This window comes from Mirounga angustirostris, unplaced genomic scaffold (genome assembly GCF_029215605.1).
Source record: "Mirounga angustirostris isolate CCGP_5_RB_7025 unplaced genomic scaffold, mMirAng1.0.hap1 SCAF_15, whole genome shotgun sequence".
In the NCBI taxonomy this organism is placed as follows: domain Eukaryota; kingdom Metazoa; phylum Chordata; class Mammalia; order Carnivora; family Phocidae; genus Mirounga; species Mirounga angustirostris.
Genome location: NW_026991723.1, coordinates 32446465 through 32469419, shown reverse-complemented (window position 1 = coordinate 32469419; position 22955 = coordinate 32446465). Strand labels below are relative to the sequence as shown.

The 22955-nt window shown below is 38.2% G+C and overlaps 1 protein-coding gene across 17 annotated transcripts in view; it reads right to left on the bottom strand.

Moving 5' to 3' along the window:
* The window catches only part of KDM4C (lysine demethylase 4C), a 459829-nt gene that overhangs the window by 327883 nt on the left and 108991 nt on the right, over positions 1–22955 (bottom strand). For all 17 annotated transcript variants that reach the window (XR_010407538.1, XR_010407537.1, XR_010407539.1 and 14 more), the window contains 2 exons: positions 18553–18602; positions 3223–3326 (listed from right to left, as the gene is read on the bottom strand). Coding sequence is in view for 11 of the 17 variants with exons in the window: in XM_064578944.1 (XP_064435014.1) it covers positions 3223–3326; positions 18553–18602 (154 nt within the window). In the remaining 6 variants the exon portion in view is untranslated. The remainder of the gene's footprint in view (positions 1–3222; positions 3327–18552; positions 18603–22955) is intronic.

The window sequence follows — 22955 nt, the reverse complement described above, 5'->3', positions numbered from 1 at the left end:
TTAAGAAAAAAAAAGAAGACAGCAGGAGGGGAAGTATGAAGGGGGGGAATCGGAGGGGGAGACGAACCATGAGAGACGATGGACTCTGAAAAACAAACTGAGAGTTCTAGAGGGGAGCGGGGTGGGAGGATGGGTTAGCCTGGTGATGGGTATTAAAGAGGGCACGTTCTGCATGGAGCACTGGGTGTTATACGCAAACAATGAATCATGGAACACTACATCAAAAACTAATGATGTAATGTATAGGGATTAACATAAAATAATTAAAAAAAAAAAAAAAGAAAATCCTGCTTTTGCCATGTTGAAAAGAGTACCTGTTCCCATTGAAAGGGACTCTAAATTTTATGTTTCTGTATAATTTCCAGAAACAGTCAGTCCCAGTTAGCCAAAATATTTTTTGGCTGATCTTACTGCCTCTGCGTAATACGTAGATAAGAAAGCACAGTGACAGAAAAGAATTCCATATCATAAAAGAAGTTGGAAAGGAAATATACATAATCTAAAAGCAGACATTATCAGTTTATTAAACATATATATATATGATTATGTGCAGATACATTGAAAGAAAGAAAATGTTACTCCAACTGTGAAATGATTGCCTAAAAAGAGGGTCAAACTAAGGAGAAAGAATGTGTTCTATATAACATATACTATGTAAAGCCCTCTTATAGATCATCTCTTTTCATCTTCATAATAGCCCTATTAAGTAGGTACTATTATTATCATTGTTCTCCAGCTAAAGTAACTGAAGCTCAGAAAAATTATATAATTTCCCCAAATGACAGAATCAAGAATGAACTTGGGAAGTTTAATTCAGAAGCCTACACTACTCTGTCCCGTGTTACATTATCATCATCACAAAACAAGTTCCTTGAGGAGCACATAGTCACCACACATTCTTCATCAACATGGAAGGGGAAGTGGCAGTATTTCATATAAAAAACTGCAATTGCCAATCAGATGGTGAGGCAGTGGTGTCTTCAGAAGCCATGAAATGTACCATCCTCAAGAGACTAAAGGAGAGCCTGGTGCATTGGGTTTTACCAAGTAGTATTGAAAAGCCACAGCCCAGAAAGGGGTGCAGGGCACCTGCCTCCTTTTCCCCAAAGCTTGGAAAGGAACTACAAGCTCCAAAGGCCTCCAATCCTGGGGAAATGAACCAATCCCACAGTCTGCTATTTCACATGATCCCCTCTCCAAAGACCAGCCTGATCAATATCTATCACCAGCCCTAAAATCATAAAGGATGTTCTGTCCTTGGGAGACTCTAGTCCACTCATTCTCCTCTCCCTTCTAAAATTCCAACTTAAGGGGCGCCTAGGTGGCTCAGTCGGTTAAGCGTCTGCCTTCAGCTCAGGGTTCTGGGATCCAGCCCCGCATCTGGCTCCCTGCTCAGCGGGAAGCCTGCTTCTCCCTCTCCCATTCACCCTGCTTGTGTTCCTACTCTCTCTATCCCGTCAAATAAATAAAATCTTAAAGAAAAAAACTAAAAATCTTAATAAAAAAATAAAATAAAATTCCAACTTAAAGAAAAGTGTCTAATTAAGCTAATGCCAGCCATCTAAAAGAAACACTCACTGATGATGTGTTTGAGACTGAAAAGCCCAGTGCCTAGAGGTATCTGCAAGTAAGGCAGAGCCCCACAGTGGCAGTGGCCCATGGAGGGGACACAGCCCCTGCCCTCTGTATCTGTGAGAGTGCTGTAGTCCATCACCAACTTATCTCCACACACATGCACATCCCTCACAGTATACATCTCGAAGTCACACTTTGTGTCATGGCTAAGACTATGTGAGTAAAACAGTGGTGAGAGCATCCCTGCACACAAGAAAATGTGTCTCATCTCATGCATGAATACAGCATAGACAGTTTGTGAGTGAGCAGGGACCACCTCAAGTTGGAGAATGACTCTTGGTCCTTGAAAAACTTCTACTTTGAACAAAGCTGGGGGTGGGGGGGTGGGATGCACTTTAAGCGTCCAAGATGAAGAAGAGGTAAAGATTTAGGCACAAGTGAAAAACTTCTGAGGTGAAAAACAGCAAATATTACGGGAAGAAAAGTCAAATTAAAAATGAAGAAAAAAAGATGAAGAAGAGAGTACAGTTACTTATTAATGTTTCTACAAGTAGCTAATTACTAAATCCTCCTCTGAGAGGGAGCCTTTATTTATCTGGTCAAAAGCTTTTTGTCATTTTAGCTTCTTCACATAAAAGTCCTCATGCTCCATAATAATTCTGACCCAGTAACTACCCATGGGCACAAAGAAAGAGGAACCTAGTATGTAGTGAGTCTTACAGAACTTAATCTTCAGAAATATTCCAAAGAAGCAATATCTGATTATTAAATCATCTGGCAATTTTATCCATAATGAACTCTCAATTGTATTATGTCTGAATATGTTTAGAAGAAACATACTGGTATCATAAAAACTGACTCCAACCAAACTAATAATTGTTCTGAGTTCTTTTTTTTTAAGATTTATATTTATTTGAGAGAAAGAGAGAGAGCGCGCAAAAGTGGAGGGAGGGGCAGAGAGACATGCAGACTCCCCACTGAGTGCAGAGCCTACCGAGGGGCTCAATCCCAGGACTCTGAGATCATGACCTGAGCCATAGTCAGATGCTTAACCAACTGAGCCACCCAGATGCCCCTGTTCTGAATTCCTTTTAAAAAAAATAGATCACATATATATAAATTATATTGTTCATATAAAAGACTTTATTTTTTTTTTTTTTTAAGATTTTATTTATTTGAGAGAGAGAAGGAGAGAGAGAGAACACATGAGAGGGGATAGGGTCAGAGGACGAAGCAGACTCCCTGCCGAGCAGGAAGCCCGATGCGGGACTCGATCCCGGGACTCCAGGATCATGACCTGAGCCGAAGGCAGTCGCTTAACCAACTGAGCCACCCAGGCGCCCCATATAAAAGACTTTAATGTAGAAGTGCTACATCTTACTTTGTTGAATGTCCTGCATTTTACTTTCACTATTGTTATAAGTGAACTATAACCAGCATGAAATTATAGTAAATGTATCCATAAATAAAATTTCAAATGAGTATTTAGATAAATAATTGTTATGTTATAAAACAAGAATCTGAATTTTTCTCCCCACATCCTAAAAACCCTATTTGAAGTCAAGGATATATTAGTTTGTGTTAAATTTGTCTTACATAAAAATACTACACACACAAAATGAATGTTAAAGAATAACACTAATATACCTTGTCAAAGGGAATGCCATACTTCTTCAATACTGAGGGAGAGATCAGTGTCATCTTATGGCGAAGAAATGCATCACACCCTTGAGAACTGCTTGGGAAAAAACCTAAATGGAAACAACAAAAATAAGTAGTAATTTGCCAATTATGATAAAATTTCAGATAGATTTTTTAAAGCTTATGTTCTAGTATTCTCACAGAATGAGTTTTATGCAAATATAAACCAACTCCATCATCAAAAAACCCTGGTACTAAAAATTAGAGTCAGAATTCTTAAAAGCTAAGGGATACATACTTATATCACTAAAGGCTGACCTTCATTACAAAAAGAGCTACCAAGAATTGTTTTTATAACATATAAAATTACTAAGCCTTACAAATTTCAACTTACAAATTTTAATTCAATCTGCCTAATATCTGATAAATGGACAAAACAATAAAGATGGTTAGGAAAGGTAAATACACATTTTAATAGAGAAATCTCTCATTTTAAAAAGACTCCTAGAAGCAATCATTCCAGATGCACTTGTCCCAATGCCTGGCAAAGAGAAGAAACAGCAGTTTCTCACCTTTCTGTGTTTCTTTCTGATCAATTTAATACAGTTAATTGCTACTGTAGATAATGCTGCTATAAACACAGGGGTGTATTTATCCCTTTGAATTAGTATTTTTGTATTCTTTGGGTAAATTTCACTCATACATGGAATTTAAGAAACAAAACAAGCAAGCAAAGGGGGAAAAAAAGAGAGAGAGGGGCAAACCAAGAAATGACTCTTAACCTACCTACAGAAAGCAAACTAATGGTTACCAGAGGAGAGGTGGGTGAGGGGGATGGGTGAAATGGGTGATGGGGATTAAGGAGGGCATTTGTTGTGATGAGAAGTGTTGGATCACTATACTGTACACTTGAAACATATATATATTTTAAAGATTTTATTTATTTATTTAACAGAGAAAGACACAGCGAGAGAGGGAACACAAAGGGGGAGTGGGAGAGGGAGAAGCAGACTCCCTGCCGAGCAGGGAGCCCGATGCGGGACTTGATCCCAGGACTCCAGGATCATGACCTGAGCCGAAGGCAGTCGCTTAACCAACTGAGCCACCCAGGTGCCCCGCTTGAAACTTATATTACACTGTATGTTAACTAACTGGAATTTAAATAAAAACTTAAAAAAAAAAAAAAAAGGTTAGCTGCTACCAGTTTCCTGAACCAAATTCCTGGACAGCTCTGGTCAAATGCTCGGAAACCTACCCCACCAGTCTGTGTGGGAGCAGTGTTTTGAGGAGTCCTTTAAGTGAGGAAGCTTAACATGCAGCAATCCTTTCACTCAACAGTATATCATGGACCAAAATATAGTCGTTTTCTCCACCACTGACTTCATTCCTGCACTTTGTCTGAGGCAGACTCATTCATTCATTCAGCTATGCAAGCTACAGGAAAATGAACATGCATAATGCCCTGCTCTTCACCTTACTCACTCAGAGACAAACATCACCATGCCAAATTGAGTGGGAAAGCAAGAAGGGAAAGAGACACCTGGAAAAGACAGAGGAGAATCCTAGAGAGAGAACCCAGAAGGAAAACAGAACTCACCAGGAAAACAAGGTGAAGAACAGATGCTGTTTAACTCCTCCACTGCCAAAATGAAGAGAAAGCCACTGGAAATGTTACTTATCTAACTCTGTAGCTCACTACATGCAAATAGCTCAAGCATGTGACCAATTTGACAAAAGGACTACTAGTACTCATTAACTAACCATGAACCATTTTAACCTCATAGAAGTGTTTCACAGAATATTTTTAAAGTAAATCAAAACCACAATGAGATACCACCTTACACCAGTTAGAATGGCTAAAATTAACAAGACAGGGAACAACAAATGTTGGTGAGGATGTGGAGAAAGGGGAACCCTCTTACACTTTTGGTGGGAATGCAAGCTGGTACAGCACTCTGGAAAACAGTATGTCAGTTCCTCAGGACGTTAAAAGTAGAGCTACCCTATGACCCAGCAATTGCATGACTGGGTATTTACCCCAAAGATACAGATGTAGTGAAAAAAAGGGGCACATGCACCCCAATGTTGATAGCAGCAATGTCCACAACAGCCAAACTGTGGAAGGAGCCGAGATGCCCTTCAACAGATGAATGGATAAAGAAGATGTGATTCATATATACAATGGAATATTATTCAGTCATCAGAAAGGATGAATACCTACCATTTACACCGACATGGATGGAACTGGAGGGTATTATGCTAAGTGAAATAAGTCAATCAGAGAGACAGCTATTATATGGTTTCACTCATATGTGGAACACAAGGAATAGCGCAGCGGATCATAGGGGAAACTGAATGGGAAGAAATCAGAGAGGGAGACAAACCGTGAGAGACTCCTGACTCCGGAAAACAAACTGAGGGTTGAGGAAAGGGAGGTGGGTGGGGGGATGGAGTAACTGGGTGATGGGCATTAAGGAGGGCATGTGATGTGATGAGCACTGGGTATATTATATGCAAGTAATGAATCACTGAACACTACATCAAAAACTAATGATTAATATTTGTTGGCTAATTGAATTTAAATTTAAAAAAGAAAAAGAAAAAAAATAAAGTAAGTAAGACTTTATTGATGCCACCATGGAGTATGTGATCATCAGAAGGAAACAGATCAATCAGCCAGGAAAGAGCCATTAGGGTATAAGGAACCACCTGCAAAAAGTAGTATATTCTGCTTAAGCATCTGCATCTGAATTTTTTAAATAGCTGGAGGGTGCCTGGGTGGCTCAATTGGTTAAGCGACTGCCTTCGGCTCAGGTCATGATCCTGGAGTCCCGGGATCAAGTCCCACATCGGGCTCCCTGCTCGGCAGGGGGTCTGCTTCTCCCTCTGCCCTCTTCCCTCTCGTGCTCTCTGTCTCTCATTCTCTCTCTCAAATAAATAAATAAAATCTTTAAAAAAAAATAAAATAAAAAAAATAAATAGCTGGAAATTTTAAAAGTACATGCCAAAGGAAACAACAGAAATACTATCATTCCAAGGGCTCCTGGGTGGCTCAGTTGGTTAAGCATCTGACTCTTGATTTCGCTCAGGTCATGATCTCAGGATTGTGAGAGTGGGCTCCATGCTGGACATGGAGCCTGCTTAAGATTCTCTCTCTCCCTCTCCCTCTGCCCCTCCCGCCCCCCACCATGCCTCCACACTCGCATGCACTCTCTCCCTCTCTAAAAAAGAAAAAAAGGGCACCTGGGTGGCTCAGTTGGTTAAGCAACTGCCTTCAGCTCAGGTCATGATCCTGGAGTCCCAGGATCGAGTCCCACATCGGGCTCCCCGCTCAGTGGGGAGTCTGCTTCTCCCTCTGACCCTCTCCCCTCTCATGCTCTCTCTCATTCTCTCTCTCTCAAATAAATAAATAAATAAAATCTTGAAAAAAAAAAAAGAAAAAAGGAAAAAAAAGAGAGAGAGAGAAATACTATCATTCCCTACAGTACCAAAAGGAATAAAAGGAATCATTTTGCCCTATATGGTCATTTGACACAGCCCTCTGTGTATGGTTAATATTTATTATACATAAATAGAAAATAAAACATTATACCAAATAAGCAACCCTATGAAAAAAACGCAGATTTTAGTGAATGGAGAGAAAATACCACACTAATACAATGGCCAAGTCTTACACCACAGAGAGTAAAGCACAGCAGGGTGGTCCCCAAACACAAAACCCATGGACATATTTTAATATTACAATTCAAGTGGATTTATCAACTTTTCAAATCTGTAACTTTGTGCATCCTAAATGAATTGAGTTTTAAATTAAAGTCAATGAAGAAAGAGGAGTCTATTCAATTTTCTTTTGATATGGATTTGTAATCAGGACCTGAACAATACGGTGACTGGTCGTAAGTTAATTTAAACCGGAAAACCACTGAAGGAAGGTAATCTGCAGTGTATTAAAAACTTTGGTTTAGAATTTATATTTACAACAGGCTATCAGAATTATATTTTACTTGCTGGAAAACACCTCATAAACAGCACAAATTACATTCAAAGCATGTGTCTCAAAATGAATTTTACCTCAAAATATCCACAAGAATACATGGTTCATATTCACCCTCACTCCAAGTCTATGAAAAGTATTTTATTCAACATATATGCAACTTAATATAACCAGAATACTATTAGATACAAAATGATAATATTTTTAAAAACTCAGAACTATGCTGGCTGAAGAAATGTTAGTATCTTTTATAATAAGTAAAAAAAAAACAACTTTGGAGTCACTTGTATAAAAAAACAACAAAAGTAACTCTGATAGAAAAGATAATATTTAAGTAAAAATTCAACTTAAGACAATTAGAGTTTTTTAAGAGTCACCAAGAAAAGAAAAAATGTGTTAAAATTTTTGCAAGTAAGTTCTTTAAAATACGCCTTTCAGAATCATTTTTTCTACTCTAATATTTGCTTTCTTGATGTTCTCTTTTTAAAGTTTTGAATAATTTATTTAGAAGAAACACTATAACATTCCATAAAAGTACTATAACAGTCCATAAAATTTTCCAGTTTATCAGTCACACAGTGCAATAGTCCACTCTTTCACAATCTTGGAAATCAAGAAGTTCCAATAAAGAAAAAGTTCTACACTGACTCTTCAATCATCTAGTAGTGGAAATGGCAGCTAGCATCCTACTGCCACACCTCACACCCCATGGTCACCAGCTAATATGCCATATGCAGAACACACAGAATAAACCTGACTCATCATTCTGCAGCATCTACTTTTGTCATGTTAGGTCACTTGGGTTATTCTTACATAAAAACAAATGTATTAAGGGAACAAGATACAAAATCTGCTTGAGTGCTGTGGGGTTATGGGGTTTCAGTATCTCTCTTTTTTAAAAGATTTTATTTATTTGAGAGAGAGAGCGTGCAAGCACAAGCGGGAGGGGGGTGCAGAGGGAGAGGGAGAAGCAGACTCCCCACAGGCAGGGAGCCCCATGCAGAGCTTGATCCCAGGACTCTGACATCATGACCTGAACCAAACAAAGGCAGACACTTAACCAACTGAGCCACCCAGGCGCCCCCAGTCTCTTCTTCTATAGGGATACTTTGGTAGGAGCAGACTACAAGGTGCAAACTATGCTACAGGATTCTGTATAAATCTTACTTAATCCCCTCTTACTGGTGCTTAACACACACACTTACTTGAGCACCAACTTTCTTCTCTCCTTTACCACTCTTGACAAACACACCTTTTCACTGGTATTAAATAGCAGAGCTAAGTTTTAGACCAAAGACCCAATTGTCTGAAATATTTAAAGCCACCCTCACCTTGTCCACATGGCCCGCAAAACAAGAGAGAATAGTTGTTAAGAACTTGCTGAGCCTTGCTGAGATATGGATTCCAAAGACAAATCCAACACTCATGTAGCTCTGACTAGTCATATGATCTCTCAGCTCCTCAGTTTCCTCATCTGTACAGTTATTATCTTCCTCACTGGAGTCTCTTTTTCCAGCTTTATTGAGACATAATTGGCATGTAACATAAGTTTAAGGTACAGAGTAAGAATTTGATTCATGTAAATATTATGAAATAATTACCATAATAAGTTTAGTTAACATCCATCACCTCAAACAGTTATAATTTTTTGTGTGTATAAGAACTTTTAAAATCTACTCTCTTGGCAACCTTCACATATATGATACAGTATTAACTACAGCCACCATACTGTATAGTACATCCCCAGAACTTAACCTTCTTATAAGTTTGTGCCTTTTGACTGCCATTACCCATTTCCTTTCCGCCTTTGCCCACCACCTCTGGCAACCACTAATTTGTTCTCTGTATCTGTATGTTCAGTTTTTTTAGATTCCACATGGGAGATCATACAGTATTTGTCTTTGTCGGACTTACTTCACTTAGTATAATGTACTCAAGATTCATCCATGTTGTTACAAATGGCAGAATTTCCTTCTTATGGCTAAATAATATTCTATTGTCTTCATATATAACACATTTGCTTAATCCATTCAAATGTCAATGGACACTTTAGTTGTTTCTGTGTCTTGCCTACTGTGAATAATGCTGCAATGAACATGAGAGTGCAGATATCTCTTCTAAACAATGATTTAATTTCCCTTTGATATATATCCAGAAGAGGAATTGTCAGATCATACAGTACTTACATATTTAATTTTCTGAAGAAACTCCATACTCTTTTTTTATATCTTTTTTATTGTTATGTTAATCACCATACATTACATCATTAGTTTTAGATGTAGTGTTCCATGATTCATTGTTTGTGCATAACACCCAGTGCTCCATGCAGAATGTGCCCTCCTCAATACCCATCACCAGGCTAACCCATCCTCCCACCCCGCTCCCCTCTAGAACCCTCAGTTTGTTTCTCAGAGTCCATCGTCTCTCACTCCATACTCTTTTCCATAGTGGCTGTCCTCACTGGATCATTATGGGAATCAACAAGATAATGCTCAAAAAACTTAGCCATAGTCAAAAGGTGGAAGCAACCTAAATGTCCATCAACTGATAAAATGTGATAAATCCACACAGAAATATTACTCAGCCATAAAAAAGAATGAAATACTGATACATACTATAAAATGGAAAAGATGATAAGTAAAAGAAGCCAGACACAAAAGGTCACATATTGCATGATTTTATGTATACTGAAATATCCTGGAAAGGTAAATACCTAGACAGAAAGCACACTAGTGGTTATCAGGGATAAGGGAGAAGTGGGAGAGAAAAGAGAGGGACTGATTAATAATACAAGGTTTCCATTTAGGGTGATGAAATTCTCTTGGAACTTGATAGAGGTGATGATTGCACAATAAGACCATACTAAATGCCACTGAATTGTACACTTCAAAATGGTTTAATAGTTTATGTTATGTGACTTTTACCTCAATTAAAAAAAAAAAACTTGTTGGTACACTTGACACAAAGTAAATTTCAGTAAAAGTAACCATTCTTTTTATCCGTTTTATTCATTTCCACCAAATTGACTCCAGTCCTCATGCTAATTCAATGAATCTTCCTTTTCCACTCTCTCTGCAGCCTGCTAGCTGAGAAGGGGGAATCACAATCCCAAGAGACCTAAAGAAATAACTGGGGTGCTGTCATCAAAGGTCAATGGTTACTAAGCCTTAAAAACTGCTTTATCCCTTTAGGTCTTCTTACTAAACCTAACAGTTCTGGTTACAAGTAACAAATTTCCCCCTCAAAAAGGAGTTCCAACAGTCAAGGTAGAACTCTTAGAACAACTTGAGTTAAACTATATAGGTTTATTTTTAACCTCATAGTCACCTGTTGATTCTTCTATCTGGTTCTCTCTTTTGTTTTAAAATTAAATATCAAAACTCAAGCCTGGATTCCAAATGACCACTCACAATTGGGCTCCAATGTAAAAACTCTGTAAAACTAGAAAGACCAGACTGAGAAGATAGGTAATCACTTCTTTTACTCTCCAAGCAATGGATACTGGTAAGGACACCACTTTACAACTTATTCCCTCCAGGGACGCCTGGTTGGCTCAGTCAGTTAAGCGTCTGCCTTTGGCTCAGGTCATGCTCCCAGGGTCCTGGGATCGAGTCCTGCATCTGGCTCCTTGCTCAGCAGGGAGTCTGCTTCTCCCTCTGCCTGCTGTTCCCCCTGCTTGTGTGCTCTCTCTCTCTCTAACAAATAAATAAAATCTTTAAAAAAAAAAAAAACAACTTATTCCGTCCATACCACCTCCTCCCCACAAGTAACACATTAGGATTTCTGTGACAGATAAATCAATGAACTCCCAATGAAATGGCATCTGATTTGGAGGTAGAACACTGAAAGAATAGTTTGGAAAAACAATCTATGTTTCTACTAAACTGTTTAATAGTAAGAATACATAATCTGTTTTAAATAAATATTCCAAATTAGAACAAACTGCAATCCTGCATAGGATCCAAGGAGCAAAATAATTTAATTATATATTTCCAGAAGAATCCAAGAGAAAGGAAGAGCAATAATAAAAACTTATAATAAACTGCTTACATAACTTGATTTTTATTTATTTATTTTTGATCATGATGAGAACTATGTAATTTTTTATTACCGAGAATGTCAAACATAAAGTAGAAGAGTATAATGACCCTCCATGTACATACACATCACCCACCTCCAACAATCATCAGCTCACGGTCAATCTTGTTTCTTCTATATTCCCACTCATTTTCTCCATTCTGTACTATTTTGTGGCAGGGCCCACACATTATATAATTTCATCTAGAAATATAACTTGATTTTGAGAGTCTGTACCTCATTTATACTATCTACAAAGAAAGGACACTGCTAGCTGCCAATTCTTTAACAAACTAAAGACAATATTTTTGTTTGTTTTGTAAGATATTATACAGTGGTAAGCAAGAACGATGGTCTTTGGAACCATTATTCCAATCCAAACAATATGAAAGAGGGTGAAAAGCTAGCATAATAAAAAGCATGTACTCCAAAGATCCCGAAGGAGCCCCAAAGCCCTGAAAGTACCCTTACCCTTGCTAAGACTACAAAGTACTGCTAGGAGTTGTGCAGCATGGGAAGTGTAGAAACCCATAAGCACTCTCAAGAATGAGGTGCATCCACTGAATATAGGTGCATGTCCTGTATCCAGTGGAAAAGTGATCATATGTGAAAAGCACTATTCTAAGTGAAAGGAGACACAAAAGTCTACATCCTGTAAAATTCTATTTTTATGATACTCTAGGGACAGAAATCAGATTTAGTGGTTGCCAACAGCTGTGGGGAGGGATTAACTGAGAAATGGCACAAGAAAACCTTTTCAAGGAATTGGAAATGTTCTATATTTTGATGATGATGGTAGTTCTACCACTGTACATATGTCAAAACTTACTGAACTGAATATTTAAAGGGGGTGGCTTTTACTGTAAGTATATTAAACTTCAATTAATCTGGCCTTCCAAAATAATCATTAAATGTTTTTGAATTGTTTTAGAGAGAGCACAAGCAGAGGGAGAGAGAGGGAGAAGCAGGTTCCCTGCTGAGCAAGGAGCCCGATGTGGGACTCGATCCCAGGACGCTGGGATCATGACCTGGGCCAAAGGCAGCCGCTTAACCAACTGAGCCACCCAGGCGTCCCTTTGAATTGTTTTAGAAATAGAGGAGATATACTCTTAAAAATATGTGTTCTTTCCTTCGGATAAAAATTTCTCCAAACTGTCAGTTGGTTTACATTTTCTAATATATTAGCTGTTACTAAGGAATTCCTTTTATTTTTTTTTAAGTAGGCTCCATGCCCAGTGTGGAGCCCCACCCAGGGCTTGAACTCACAACCCTGAGATCAAGACCTAAGCTGAGACCAAGAGTCAGACACTTAACTGACTGAGCCACTCAGGTACCCCACTAAGGAATTCCATTTAAATCCTAATCTCACATGACAAACACAAACACATGCTGTTGCTATTAAATCACCAAAGTTTCAGCCTTGGAAAAAGGTTACAAATCAAAGTTTAGTAATTTTTTCAATGGATCTGTGAAAACTACTTTGGAGAAGCTTCAATTAGTTATTAGTCACTTAGGGAAGAAGGGAAGAAAGGAGGAAAGATGAAGAAATCAGACATGTAGAATATATGTTCACATTAGCAATAGATTTTAAGACAATTTCATTTAAATATAATTGAAATTTACCCAAGAATGTTTTGATACAGCTTTTACAATGTTTTTTGTGATATTCATATAACTGATAGGCTTGAAAATATATAGCAACCATTCAAACAAATGGTAAGAAAAGAACAAGAAAAAGGATGTGGAAGGATTGCTTCTGTGGGAAATGCTTTTAGACAGATATATTGAATTTACACATGAAATTTCTTAAGAAACTTAATGAAAAGAACCAATGAGCTACAGTATGTGGGGAGAAACCTGGTTATTTTTATCCACATCCCTACTTAAGACATCAACTTTAGAGGTTTAAGTTCTAGTTGACCCTCTGTACATCCTTCCATTCATGGTGCAATTAGTTTCTCAGGAAGGGGTACAAAATTATCACAAGCTTCACTCAGCTCTAAGTTCCCATAATCTATCAAAACAGGCTTCACTCTGCTCTAAGTGTCCCATGATCCATCAACATCAGTACTAGGAGAGACAGAGCTCCATGGAGCACTCCAGAGGAGCACCAGAAATTCACACTGAGGGGCGCCTGGGTGGCTCAGATGGTTAAGCATCTGCCTTGGGCTCAGGTCATGATCTCAGGATCCTGGGATCGAGCCCCGCATCAGGCTCCCTGCTTGGCGGGGAGCCTGCTTCTCCCTCTCCCTCTGCTGTTCCCCCTACTTGTGCTCTCTCGCTCTCTCTGTCAAATAAATAAATAAAATCTTTAAAAAAAAAAAAAAAAAGAAAAGAAAGAAAGTAAGAAAGAAATTCACACTGATTGTGGTCTTTTTTTTTTTTAAACATGTTACAGATTTGTTTTTTATTTATTTGTTTGTTTATTTACTTATTTTTTATGTTATGTTAGTGTGTAATGGTCAAGTTTTTTTCCATTTCAAGATGGCTGGTAGAACATTTAGAGTTAAAATTTCCACCTAATTTAACAAGTATATGGGTCACTACATATGGTTTTTCATTGCATTCCTAAGACCACTTTGTTTCAGATCCCACTTCTCTCCTCTTGATATGACACATGGACCACACAGGCATAGATCAAGGACTCCCTAGGCCAAATACTTTGGGCTCAAACAGGTCATAGTCAAGGTATCCAGAATTTTCCTGGCTTAGCTTCCACCCAAAAAATCAAAGTACTCTTAATTTCCCTCCATAGTAATTCCTCCCTGCCAGCCAATATTCCCTTCCTGAATTCTTCCTTCCCATTCTCTGCTGTCACTTCTCAGAATTGTCTTTCACACATTAGAATTACATTAGCTTGGATATGCTATGTATTACTGACCAATGTCTAAAATCCTAGAAGACAACCAGACATAAAATATTCAGATATATTTAAACACAGCGATATCTGACATCAAATTATGAGAAAAGTAAGCTTAGGGACTGCTGAACCATTCTTAATACAACTCAGCTGATAGAAAGACCCTGACATACCACACATTGTTCTCCACACCTAAGGCATGAGTTAGGCATAAAGGCAGAGAATATATTACTGAACTTCTTCATTTTTTATGGCTTAGGGGACTCCTTAAAATTGATTATTTATAATCAGGGGTATTTTTATTTATTAGCCTTTCACAACCAGGCATTTTAATATAATATTTTCAGATGATCAGCTAAATGAATGCTTAAGGGAATAAGGTATTTATCATTTGGAGAGGAGACAGCAGATAAAAGCGTATTTTCCTAATTCCAAGACAGAGGTATGAGAACGGGTCAATTTAGAATCTGTTCATAAAATTAAAATGACTTGGGCGCCTGGGTGGCTCAGTTGGTTAAGCAACTGCCTTAGGCTCAGGTCATGATCCTGGAGTCCTGGGATCGAGTCCCGCATCAGGCTCCCTGCTCAGCGGGGAGTCTGCTTCTCCCTCTGATCCTCCCCCCTCTCATGCTCTCTCTCTCTCATTCTCTCTCTCTAATAAATAAATAAAATCTTTAAAAAAAATTAAAATGACTTGTTATTTATTGCTGCTCTTCTAGTCTCTTGACAGCAGGTTCACAATCTCAATTAGGTCAAACCCTCTGAAGGGATCTGAAGATGGCTTCCCAGAAACACATATATATGACCAGTTTTGAGTATAATTTCAGAAAGTCCACAGACTGCCTGCATCCCACCCACAGATACTTACTTGTCCACCTCCTGGAACAGGGATCCCTGCAAATAAGGCTAAGGCTCTCGTTCCACAGGTTTAAACTCAAGACTACTAGTCATTAAAACACACACACCGCAAAACTATTTTTAAAAAAACTAAATTAATCCTTCATAATAATGACTCTTCTGTTCCTTCTTCCTGAATGTTGTTTTAAAATAAGTCACAACTAAAATACCTGCTAAGTAACAATGTCCACAATAGCCAAACTGTGGAAAGAGCCAAGATGTCCATCGACAGATGAATGGATAAAGAAGATGTGGTATAGGGGCGCCTGGGTGGCTCAGATGGTTAAGCGTCTGCCTTCAGCTCAGGTCATGATCTCAGGGTCCTGGGATTGAGCCCCACATCGGGCTCCCTGCTTGGCGGGAAGCCTGCTTCTCCCTCTCCCTCTACTGTTCTCCCTGCTTGTGCTCTCTCGCTCTCTCTGTCAAATAAATAAATAAAACCTTTAAAAAAAAAAAAAAAGAAGATGTGGTATATATATATACAATGGAATATTATGCAGCCATCAAAAGGAATGAGATCTTGCCATTTGCAACGACGTGGATGGAATTGGAGGGTATCATGTTGAGTGAAATAAGTCAAACAGAGAAAGACATGTATCATATGACCTCACTGATATGAGGAATTCTTAATTGTAGGAAACAAACTGAGGGTTGCTGGAGTGGGGGGTGGGGTGGGAGGGATGGGGTGACTGGGTGATAGTCACTGGGGAGGGTATGTGTTCTGGTATGCGCTGTGAATTGTGCAAGACTGTTGAATCTCAGATCTGTACCTCTGAAACAAATAATGCAATATATGTTAAGAAAAAAAAAAGAAGAAGAAGGTAGCGGGAGGGGAAGAATGAAGCGGGGGAAATCGGAGGGGTAGACGAACCATGAGAGACGATGGACTCTGAAAAACAAACAGGGTTCTAGAGGGGACGGGGGTGGGAGGATGGGTTAGCCTGGTGGTGGGTATTGAGGGGGGCACATTCTGCATGGAGCACTGGGTGTTATGCACAAACAATGAATCATGGAACACTTCATCTAAAACTAATGATGTAATGTATGGGGATTAACATAAGAATAAAAAAAATAAAATAAAATAAAAAATAAAACACCATTATTTTTTCAAAAAATAAAATAAAATAAAATAAAATACCTGCTAAGTATAAGAATTTACTTCCCTTACTGCCATCTGAAACAAGATTCGTACTGATCATTCACACTTCCGAACTCAGCTGCACAAAGCCCTAACTCATATATTTTTTCCCAGTAACCAAAATTTTGACCACAGTAAATCATTTTCAATTATTTTAATATTGGCTGGCATTTTATCCACAATAAAAGACTAATGGAATACAGTCCTTTGCAAAAAATTTCAGTCATTCCCAATTTACTTTAATCCATACTTTGCTTAACTCAATAGAACAGCAAAGATATTGTCTTATTTCTAAAATAGATAAGATTTAGACATTCTAAAAAGTGAAAATGTTCAAAACTGTCATTCGTGATTTAATATTATACCTCTATTCTCCCTTATACTTTCCATTCAATTGTATCAAACCAAAAATTAGAAAGAATGTAATGGCATTATAGGCAAACATAACAAGTATAAAAATTGCAACAATTCACTTGAGGTTTTATTTTTATTACACTTAGGTCTACACAATATTGAAAAAAAACCCTATATAAATGAAAAAGCAGCTGAAGGGCAAAATCAAACTCTGGCTTTATTAGATGCAGACTTAATGTCTTTGAGATAAAATATTTGTAGGTGCCACAGTCAATCAAGATTTCAATAGAAACCAAAGATGAAAGCATTCATGCATAAAAGGCAAGTGTAATAATTATGATGTGCAGACAAGATAATGGAAACTATCCTAGGCTGCTTTTCATTTTGTGTCAAGTGCTGCCTTGACCTAGACATCCAAAAATGTTCCATCACATTTACTGTATTATTTTATCATTTTAATTATTTAGCAGAATTTAATTAATTTGGTTGGCATCTGCTCAGTCAGGATGGGAATCCTCTACTGTCTCTTAGGGTCTTTTCCCTGTGTCATTTCTCAAAATAATCCTGCAAAACAGTTTTGAATAAACGTGCAATTGATTCAAAGTTCTTGTACATCCTTCAAGTTTATTATCCTCTTATTGATTAAACAAATGGCACCCATTTTCCTAGAATGTCATTTTCTGACAGTTTATGTCAAAGCTTTTGCAGACAATTTATAGCAGAAACTTTAGTGTGTGACTCTATACTGTAAAGTTTACATTGGTTCCAGGTCTCTGGTGGTGAGGCAAATAGAAAATGGTGGAATATTTATTATAGAGAAGAATATAGTTCAGCATACAGATTTAGCACAAAGTTCACTGCCTGTGTATTTAAGGATTATGGTAATCATTTTCTCAGCTGCGCTCTAATCTATTCTTCAGAACCAGGGTTCATCCACCTTAATATTCATGAAAATAGTCCCTAACAAAGTTTAGGATTACAATTACATTGCTATTATTACTACAATGTATTACATTATAAAAACACTAAGGCTTTATAGTTATTAGCCTGCCAAAATTATAATAATGCTCCTGACAAATGTGATACTGTAACTGTTCCTTCTAATACTCTTCTATAATTTGGGGGGAAGTAACTTTTAGATATCATTAACAATTTCTGTTCAGAACTGCCAAGTCAATGAAAGGGGTTTTTCAGTGTCCCCATTTCATTATTAAATGAAAGCATATGTAAGACAGGAACAAAAATCTTTTCCTACTAAAAGACAAACCTAACACACCAATAAAACAGATCAGCACCTGACTAAAAGGACAATGGTCACTGAGGATTTGATCCTGGATAAAAGCAGAATGTCTTACACTAGTTGACACTCAAATTCGACTTCACCTTCCCTAGAAATAAGTCAGACCAGGCTACTTCTTCCTTGGTAAGGGTGGCTAGCAAAACAGATGAAGTTGGCAGGGGGTAAATCAGATTCTCCTCCCTTGTATAAACAGATATGGCAAGGTTTTCTTCTGTGTCTTAAAGACAGAAAAGAGGGACGCCTGGGAGGCTCAGTTGGTTAAGCGTCTGCCTTCAGCTCAGGTCATGATCCCAGGGTCCTGGGATTAAGCCCCACGTCGCATTGGGCTTCCTGCTCAGTGGGGAGCCTGCTTCTCCCTCTCCCTCTGCCAGTCCCCCTGCTTGTGCTCACTCTCTCTCTCTGTCAAATAAATAAATAAAATCTTTAGGAAAAAAAAAAAAGAAAAGAGGAAGGCATTTTCTGCAGATACAAGTGGGTACAGAATGAAACCATTAATAGAGTTCTTCATTCGGGCCCTTATGAAGATAGACAAAGCCACAAAAAATAAAAATTCAAGTTCCAGTAAGGTATGTTTAAATTTGCAGTCTAAAAAGGAGTACACTCTCATGCTTATCTGGTTATCTGGGGACAGTCACCTCAATACTTCCATAATAGCAATCCCAAGCCCAGGGGGCCAAAGAATCTATCCAGATGAGAAACACAGAAAGCAAGTTTACCTTGAGCTAGTCTTTCAAGTCGTTTTCCATGTTCCGGGGGTATTGCATACCTAAAATATTAAACATAAATAAAAATTTTAGGTTTATAACTGCTCAGCTAGTATCCTAAGATAATGTCATGTTAAAAAAAAATGCCAATTCCAATTAAATGAAATCAACAGAGATTAGAAAACCAATCACAGAATCATATCGCTTGGACACTAGACAGAAGAAAAATAAACTGTAAACAACCTATTTCAGTGCCCAAGCTCTCCATCCCAATCACATTTTACAGATTAAGGAACAAAGGCTCAAGGCCAGTAAACTACTTGGACATGGGAGGCAGCTAGCCACAGCAGGGAGACTAGAATCTCTTTTCCAACACTCACAGCACCCCAGAAATCCAGGGCTATTGTTGGTTGTATGTCTTATGTTTTGTTGTTAGTTTGGCCTTTGTTTTTAAGAAAACCTAGGTAGTTGTGCTTTTTTTTTAACCTTTTAAAATGTTTTTATTGACAAGCAGGATAGAACACAAAATTCTTATAGCAATATTCATATTTCCACCAAACCTTTCTAAGAACATTATACTTTTCAAATAGATTTTATATTTTTTAAGATTTATTTATTTATTTTAGAGAGAGAGAAAGAGCATAAGCAGAGGGAGGGGCAGAGGGAGAGGGAGAACCCCACTGAGCACAGAGCCTGACACAGAGCTAGATCCCAGGACCCTGAGATCATGACCTAAGCTGAAATCAAGAGTCAGAAGCTTAACTGACTGAGCCACCCAGGTGCCCCTCAAATAGATTTTAAATAAAAAATTACCAGTGATAAGAGGGCAGTGTTTATTGATTTTATGATTTTATGACTTTTAAAATATTGATTATAGAAAAAAAATTTTCACCTTTGAACAGAAATACTCATTTCTAGTTCCTGGTATTTTCCAAAGTGAAAAACTTGAACTTATCTACTGTGAACTTACTAACAAATTTTAAAATAGTAATTTCACAGGGCACCTGGGTAGCTCTGCATGGAGTCCACTTAAGATTCTTTCTCTCCCTCTCCCTCTGCCCCACCCCTCCTGCTCACTCACTCTTTCTCTAAAAAAAACAAAAAAACAAAAAAACAAAAACAAAAACCCTCCCAATTTATTACATAAATAATAAATATTATAGGCAGTTCAATGAGGAAATTTAAGAATATTAAAAATAAAGTGATCATTTCATGTTTTAAGTAAAAATGATGCTATTGTTAAAACCTACATTTGCTATGTTTACTAGCTCAGTATATATTAAGTACAAGTTCCTTTTTACTAAAATAATTTTTCTCATTTTACTTAACACCACACTTGGTTGCATTTAATGCCACTGATAACATACGCAAAATTTAATTGGATCCGATATAACTAGGCAATTTTCTAAAAGAAAATTCAACCATATATCCTGTTCCTTAAGGCACTGTTAATGAAATTATTCCAACTGAATTGGGAAGATAAAATTTTAGCATAACTAAATGACAATCATCCAATTTATTTATACACTGGCCACTTCTTACCAGTTTTTAATCCTAGTTTACATCACCAAATACACCCAGAAAAGGAGAAGAAAAACTTATATATGCCCCAGACAAGAGGGTCATGTCCCCCTTAACACACATCCACACACACATGTGCATGTACACACACACATGCTTGCACACATGTGATGTATATATGCTTGCCCACAAATGGTTGGACACAGATGGAGATATACATCCAGATTCACTTTTCTGAAAATTGGCATCAAAGTTAAAGCTCATTAATCTGAGGTTCAATCATCTATTCAAAGAAAATATAAACATATATATAAATGTAAATATAAACATAAGTATAAACATAATATAAGGATAAAGAATATCTTTGACATAGTCTTTCAGTTAGTCTACACAACTCTATGACAAAATCACACAGCCAACACTTACAGTAAAGTCATCTTCTAAAAGGATACTTATGAAACTTCTCTAGAAGCTAATCATCAGAAAGATTTTCTCCATACATTACACAAATAACAAAAATTCTTTAAATTGGATACATGACCATAAGGCACTAAGTGTGTCCCCTTGATGCAACTCATCCTTTAAGCCACTAAGGTGTACAATGACCATTACAGGTGTGCTCCCCACTCTCTTCCAAACTACCCTCTAAGGTGTGCTAAAGTCATCTCTACAAATACAGCTGACCATGACAAAGCCCTGGACCTTCAATGGCTGACTATAACCTGAAGGACAGAAGCCAAACTGCTCTGAAGGGCACACAGGCCTGTTGCAATCTTGGCAATTTTTCTGATGTCCCAATCAAACCTGCTCTTTGGCTTTAACAAATCATTTGAAGTTCTTTCCAGGGCCCTTGCTATTTCACACCTCCACTATTTTCCATCCCCTATTTCTTGGCTTTGCATGCCCTCGATTTTGTCAACAAAAACACACATTCCTTTTTCCAAGCTCAGCCTGAGTCACCCCCAGGGAGAGCTTCCCCCTCCCTCTTTTGCTGTCTCACTCACATGGAATACAGGCCTCCACCATGGCACTCAGAATTTAATTTTTTTTACCTTTTTGCCTCCCTGCTCTCCTCTCAAGCTCTTTAGTGGCAAGGGCCAGTGTCTTTTCCCTAGACAAAGCACCAGCTAAGCAGATGATCAGTGTTTACTGACTTCTGTCACTCTCAAGTGATGAATCATGTTCCTGATCCTCCAGAATAAAAGGTGTGGAGGGGAGGAAGGATATGGGAAAAAGAAAAATACTCCCACATTTTTCACTCCCATTCATCCTGGAATCCATTGCAACCTGATTCCTATTTTTTTTTAAATAAAATAAAATCTTTTTTTTTTTTTAATTATGTTATGTTAATCACCATACATTACATCATTAGTTTTTGATGCAGTGTTCCATGATTCACCGTTTGCGTACAACACCCAGTGCTCCATTCAGTACGTGCCCCCCCTTAACACCCATCACCAGGCTAACCCATCCCCCCACCCCTCTCCCCTCTAGAACCCTCAGCCCGTTTCTCAGAGTCCATAGTCTCTCATGGTTCGTCTCCCCCTCTGACTCCCCCCCCTTCATTTTTCCCTTCCTGCTACCTTCTACTTTTTTTTTTTAAACATATAATGTATTATTTGTTTCAGAGGTACAGGTCTGTGATTCAACAGTCTTACACAATTCACAGCGCTCACCATAGCACATACCCTCCTCAATGTCGCCATTTTAAACGATGTGGATGGAACTGGAGGGTATTATGCTGAGCAAAATAAAATCTTTTTTTTTTTTGCATTCTTTTTTTTTATTCTTATGTTAATCCCCATACATTACATCATTAATTTTAGATAAAGTGTTCCATGCTGAATCCTATTTTTATCATTCTTGATATAACTGCTTGGACAAAGGTTGTCCCATTTTTGAGTCCTTACCTATTTGGTCCTCTCTAAAATTTTTCACCAGATCCTTGAAATACTCACTTCCCTTGGGTTTCATGATCCAACTCATTTCCAGCGATTTTCTACCTTGTGCTCTTGCCAAACCTCACAATGACATTCTCCAGGCCTCCTGTGGAATGCTTTCACATTTCTCCCTGAGGGAACCACCTTCACTCAAAGCTTCAAAATCTTCCTTGTGGTGCTGAACTACATCTCCATTCCAAGCATTTCTCTTGAGCTCTGAAACTCTACGACAAACCAGCTATTCAACAAATCCATTTGGCAGCCATCAAACACAATTTGTCCAAAGCTTAATCTTCCAACATCTTCCTGGCAGACCTGCTTCTCCTCCAGTTCTTCATCCAACCAACTGTCCAGAAATGTGGGAGTTGTCTGTGGTTGTACTCCCACTATTTAACCAACCCCCAAGTTTTATGTCTTCTACCGTGTACCTGTTCAAGAGAGGTCTCATGAATCTCATGCCTTTATTTCTCTATCCCCACTGCCACCACTTAATCCAAGCCACTATTCTCTATCACACACAGTACTGCTGCATCTCTTCAATAGTCACCCTGCCTCCAGCCTTGCCCTCTCTAGTCCATGTAGCCCAATCAGATTGTGTCACTTTTCTTCCCTGTTTAAAATCTATGTAACAAGAGGAACTTGTGACTAAATAGAGGCAGGCTGGAGGGCCCATATGCATAGGGGCTTACTACAGATGATGAGTGACCTCAGTGAGAGAAGTCCTAGTTCCATGGCCCAGAAAAGCTCCTAGATGTTTCCATGAAAGTATCCCATCACTTCAGAAGTCTCAAATACACAAGATCAAATTCATGACTTCCCCCTTTAAAATGGTTCTCTCTCCCAGCATTCCTATTTCAGTTCATAACTCCATTTTCCCTTAGCCTTCCAAACTGGAACTGTCAGTCAACTCTTCCTTATTTCTCAATCCCTCTGCCCCCATTGCCAGTCACAAGT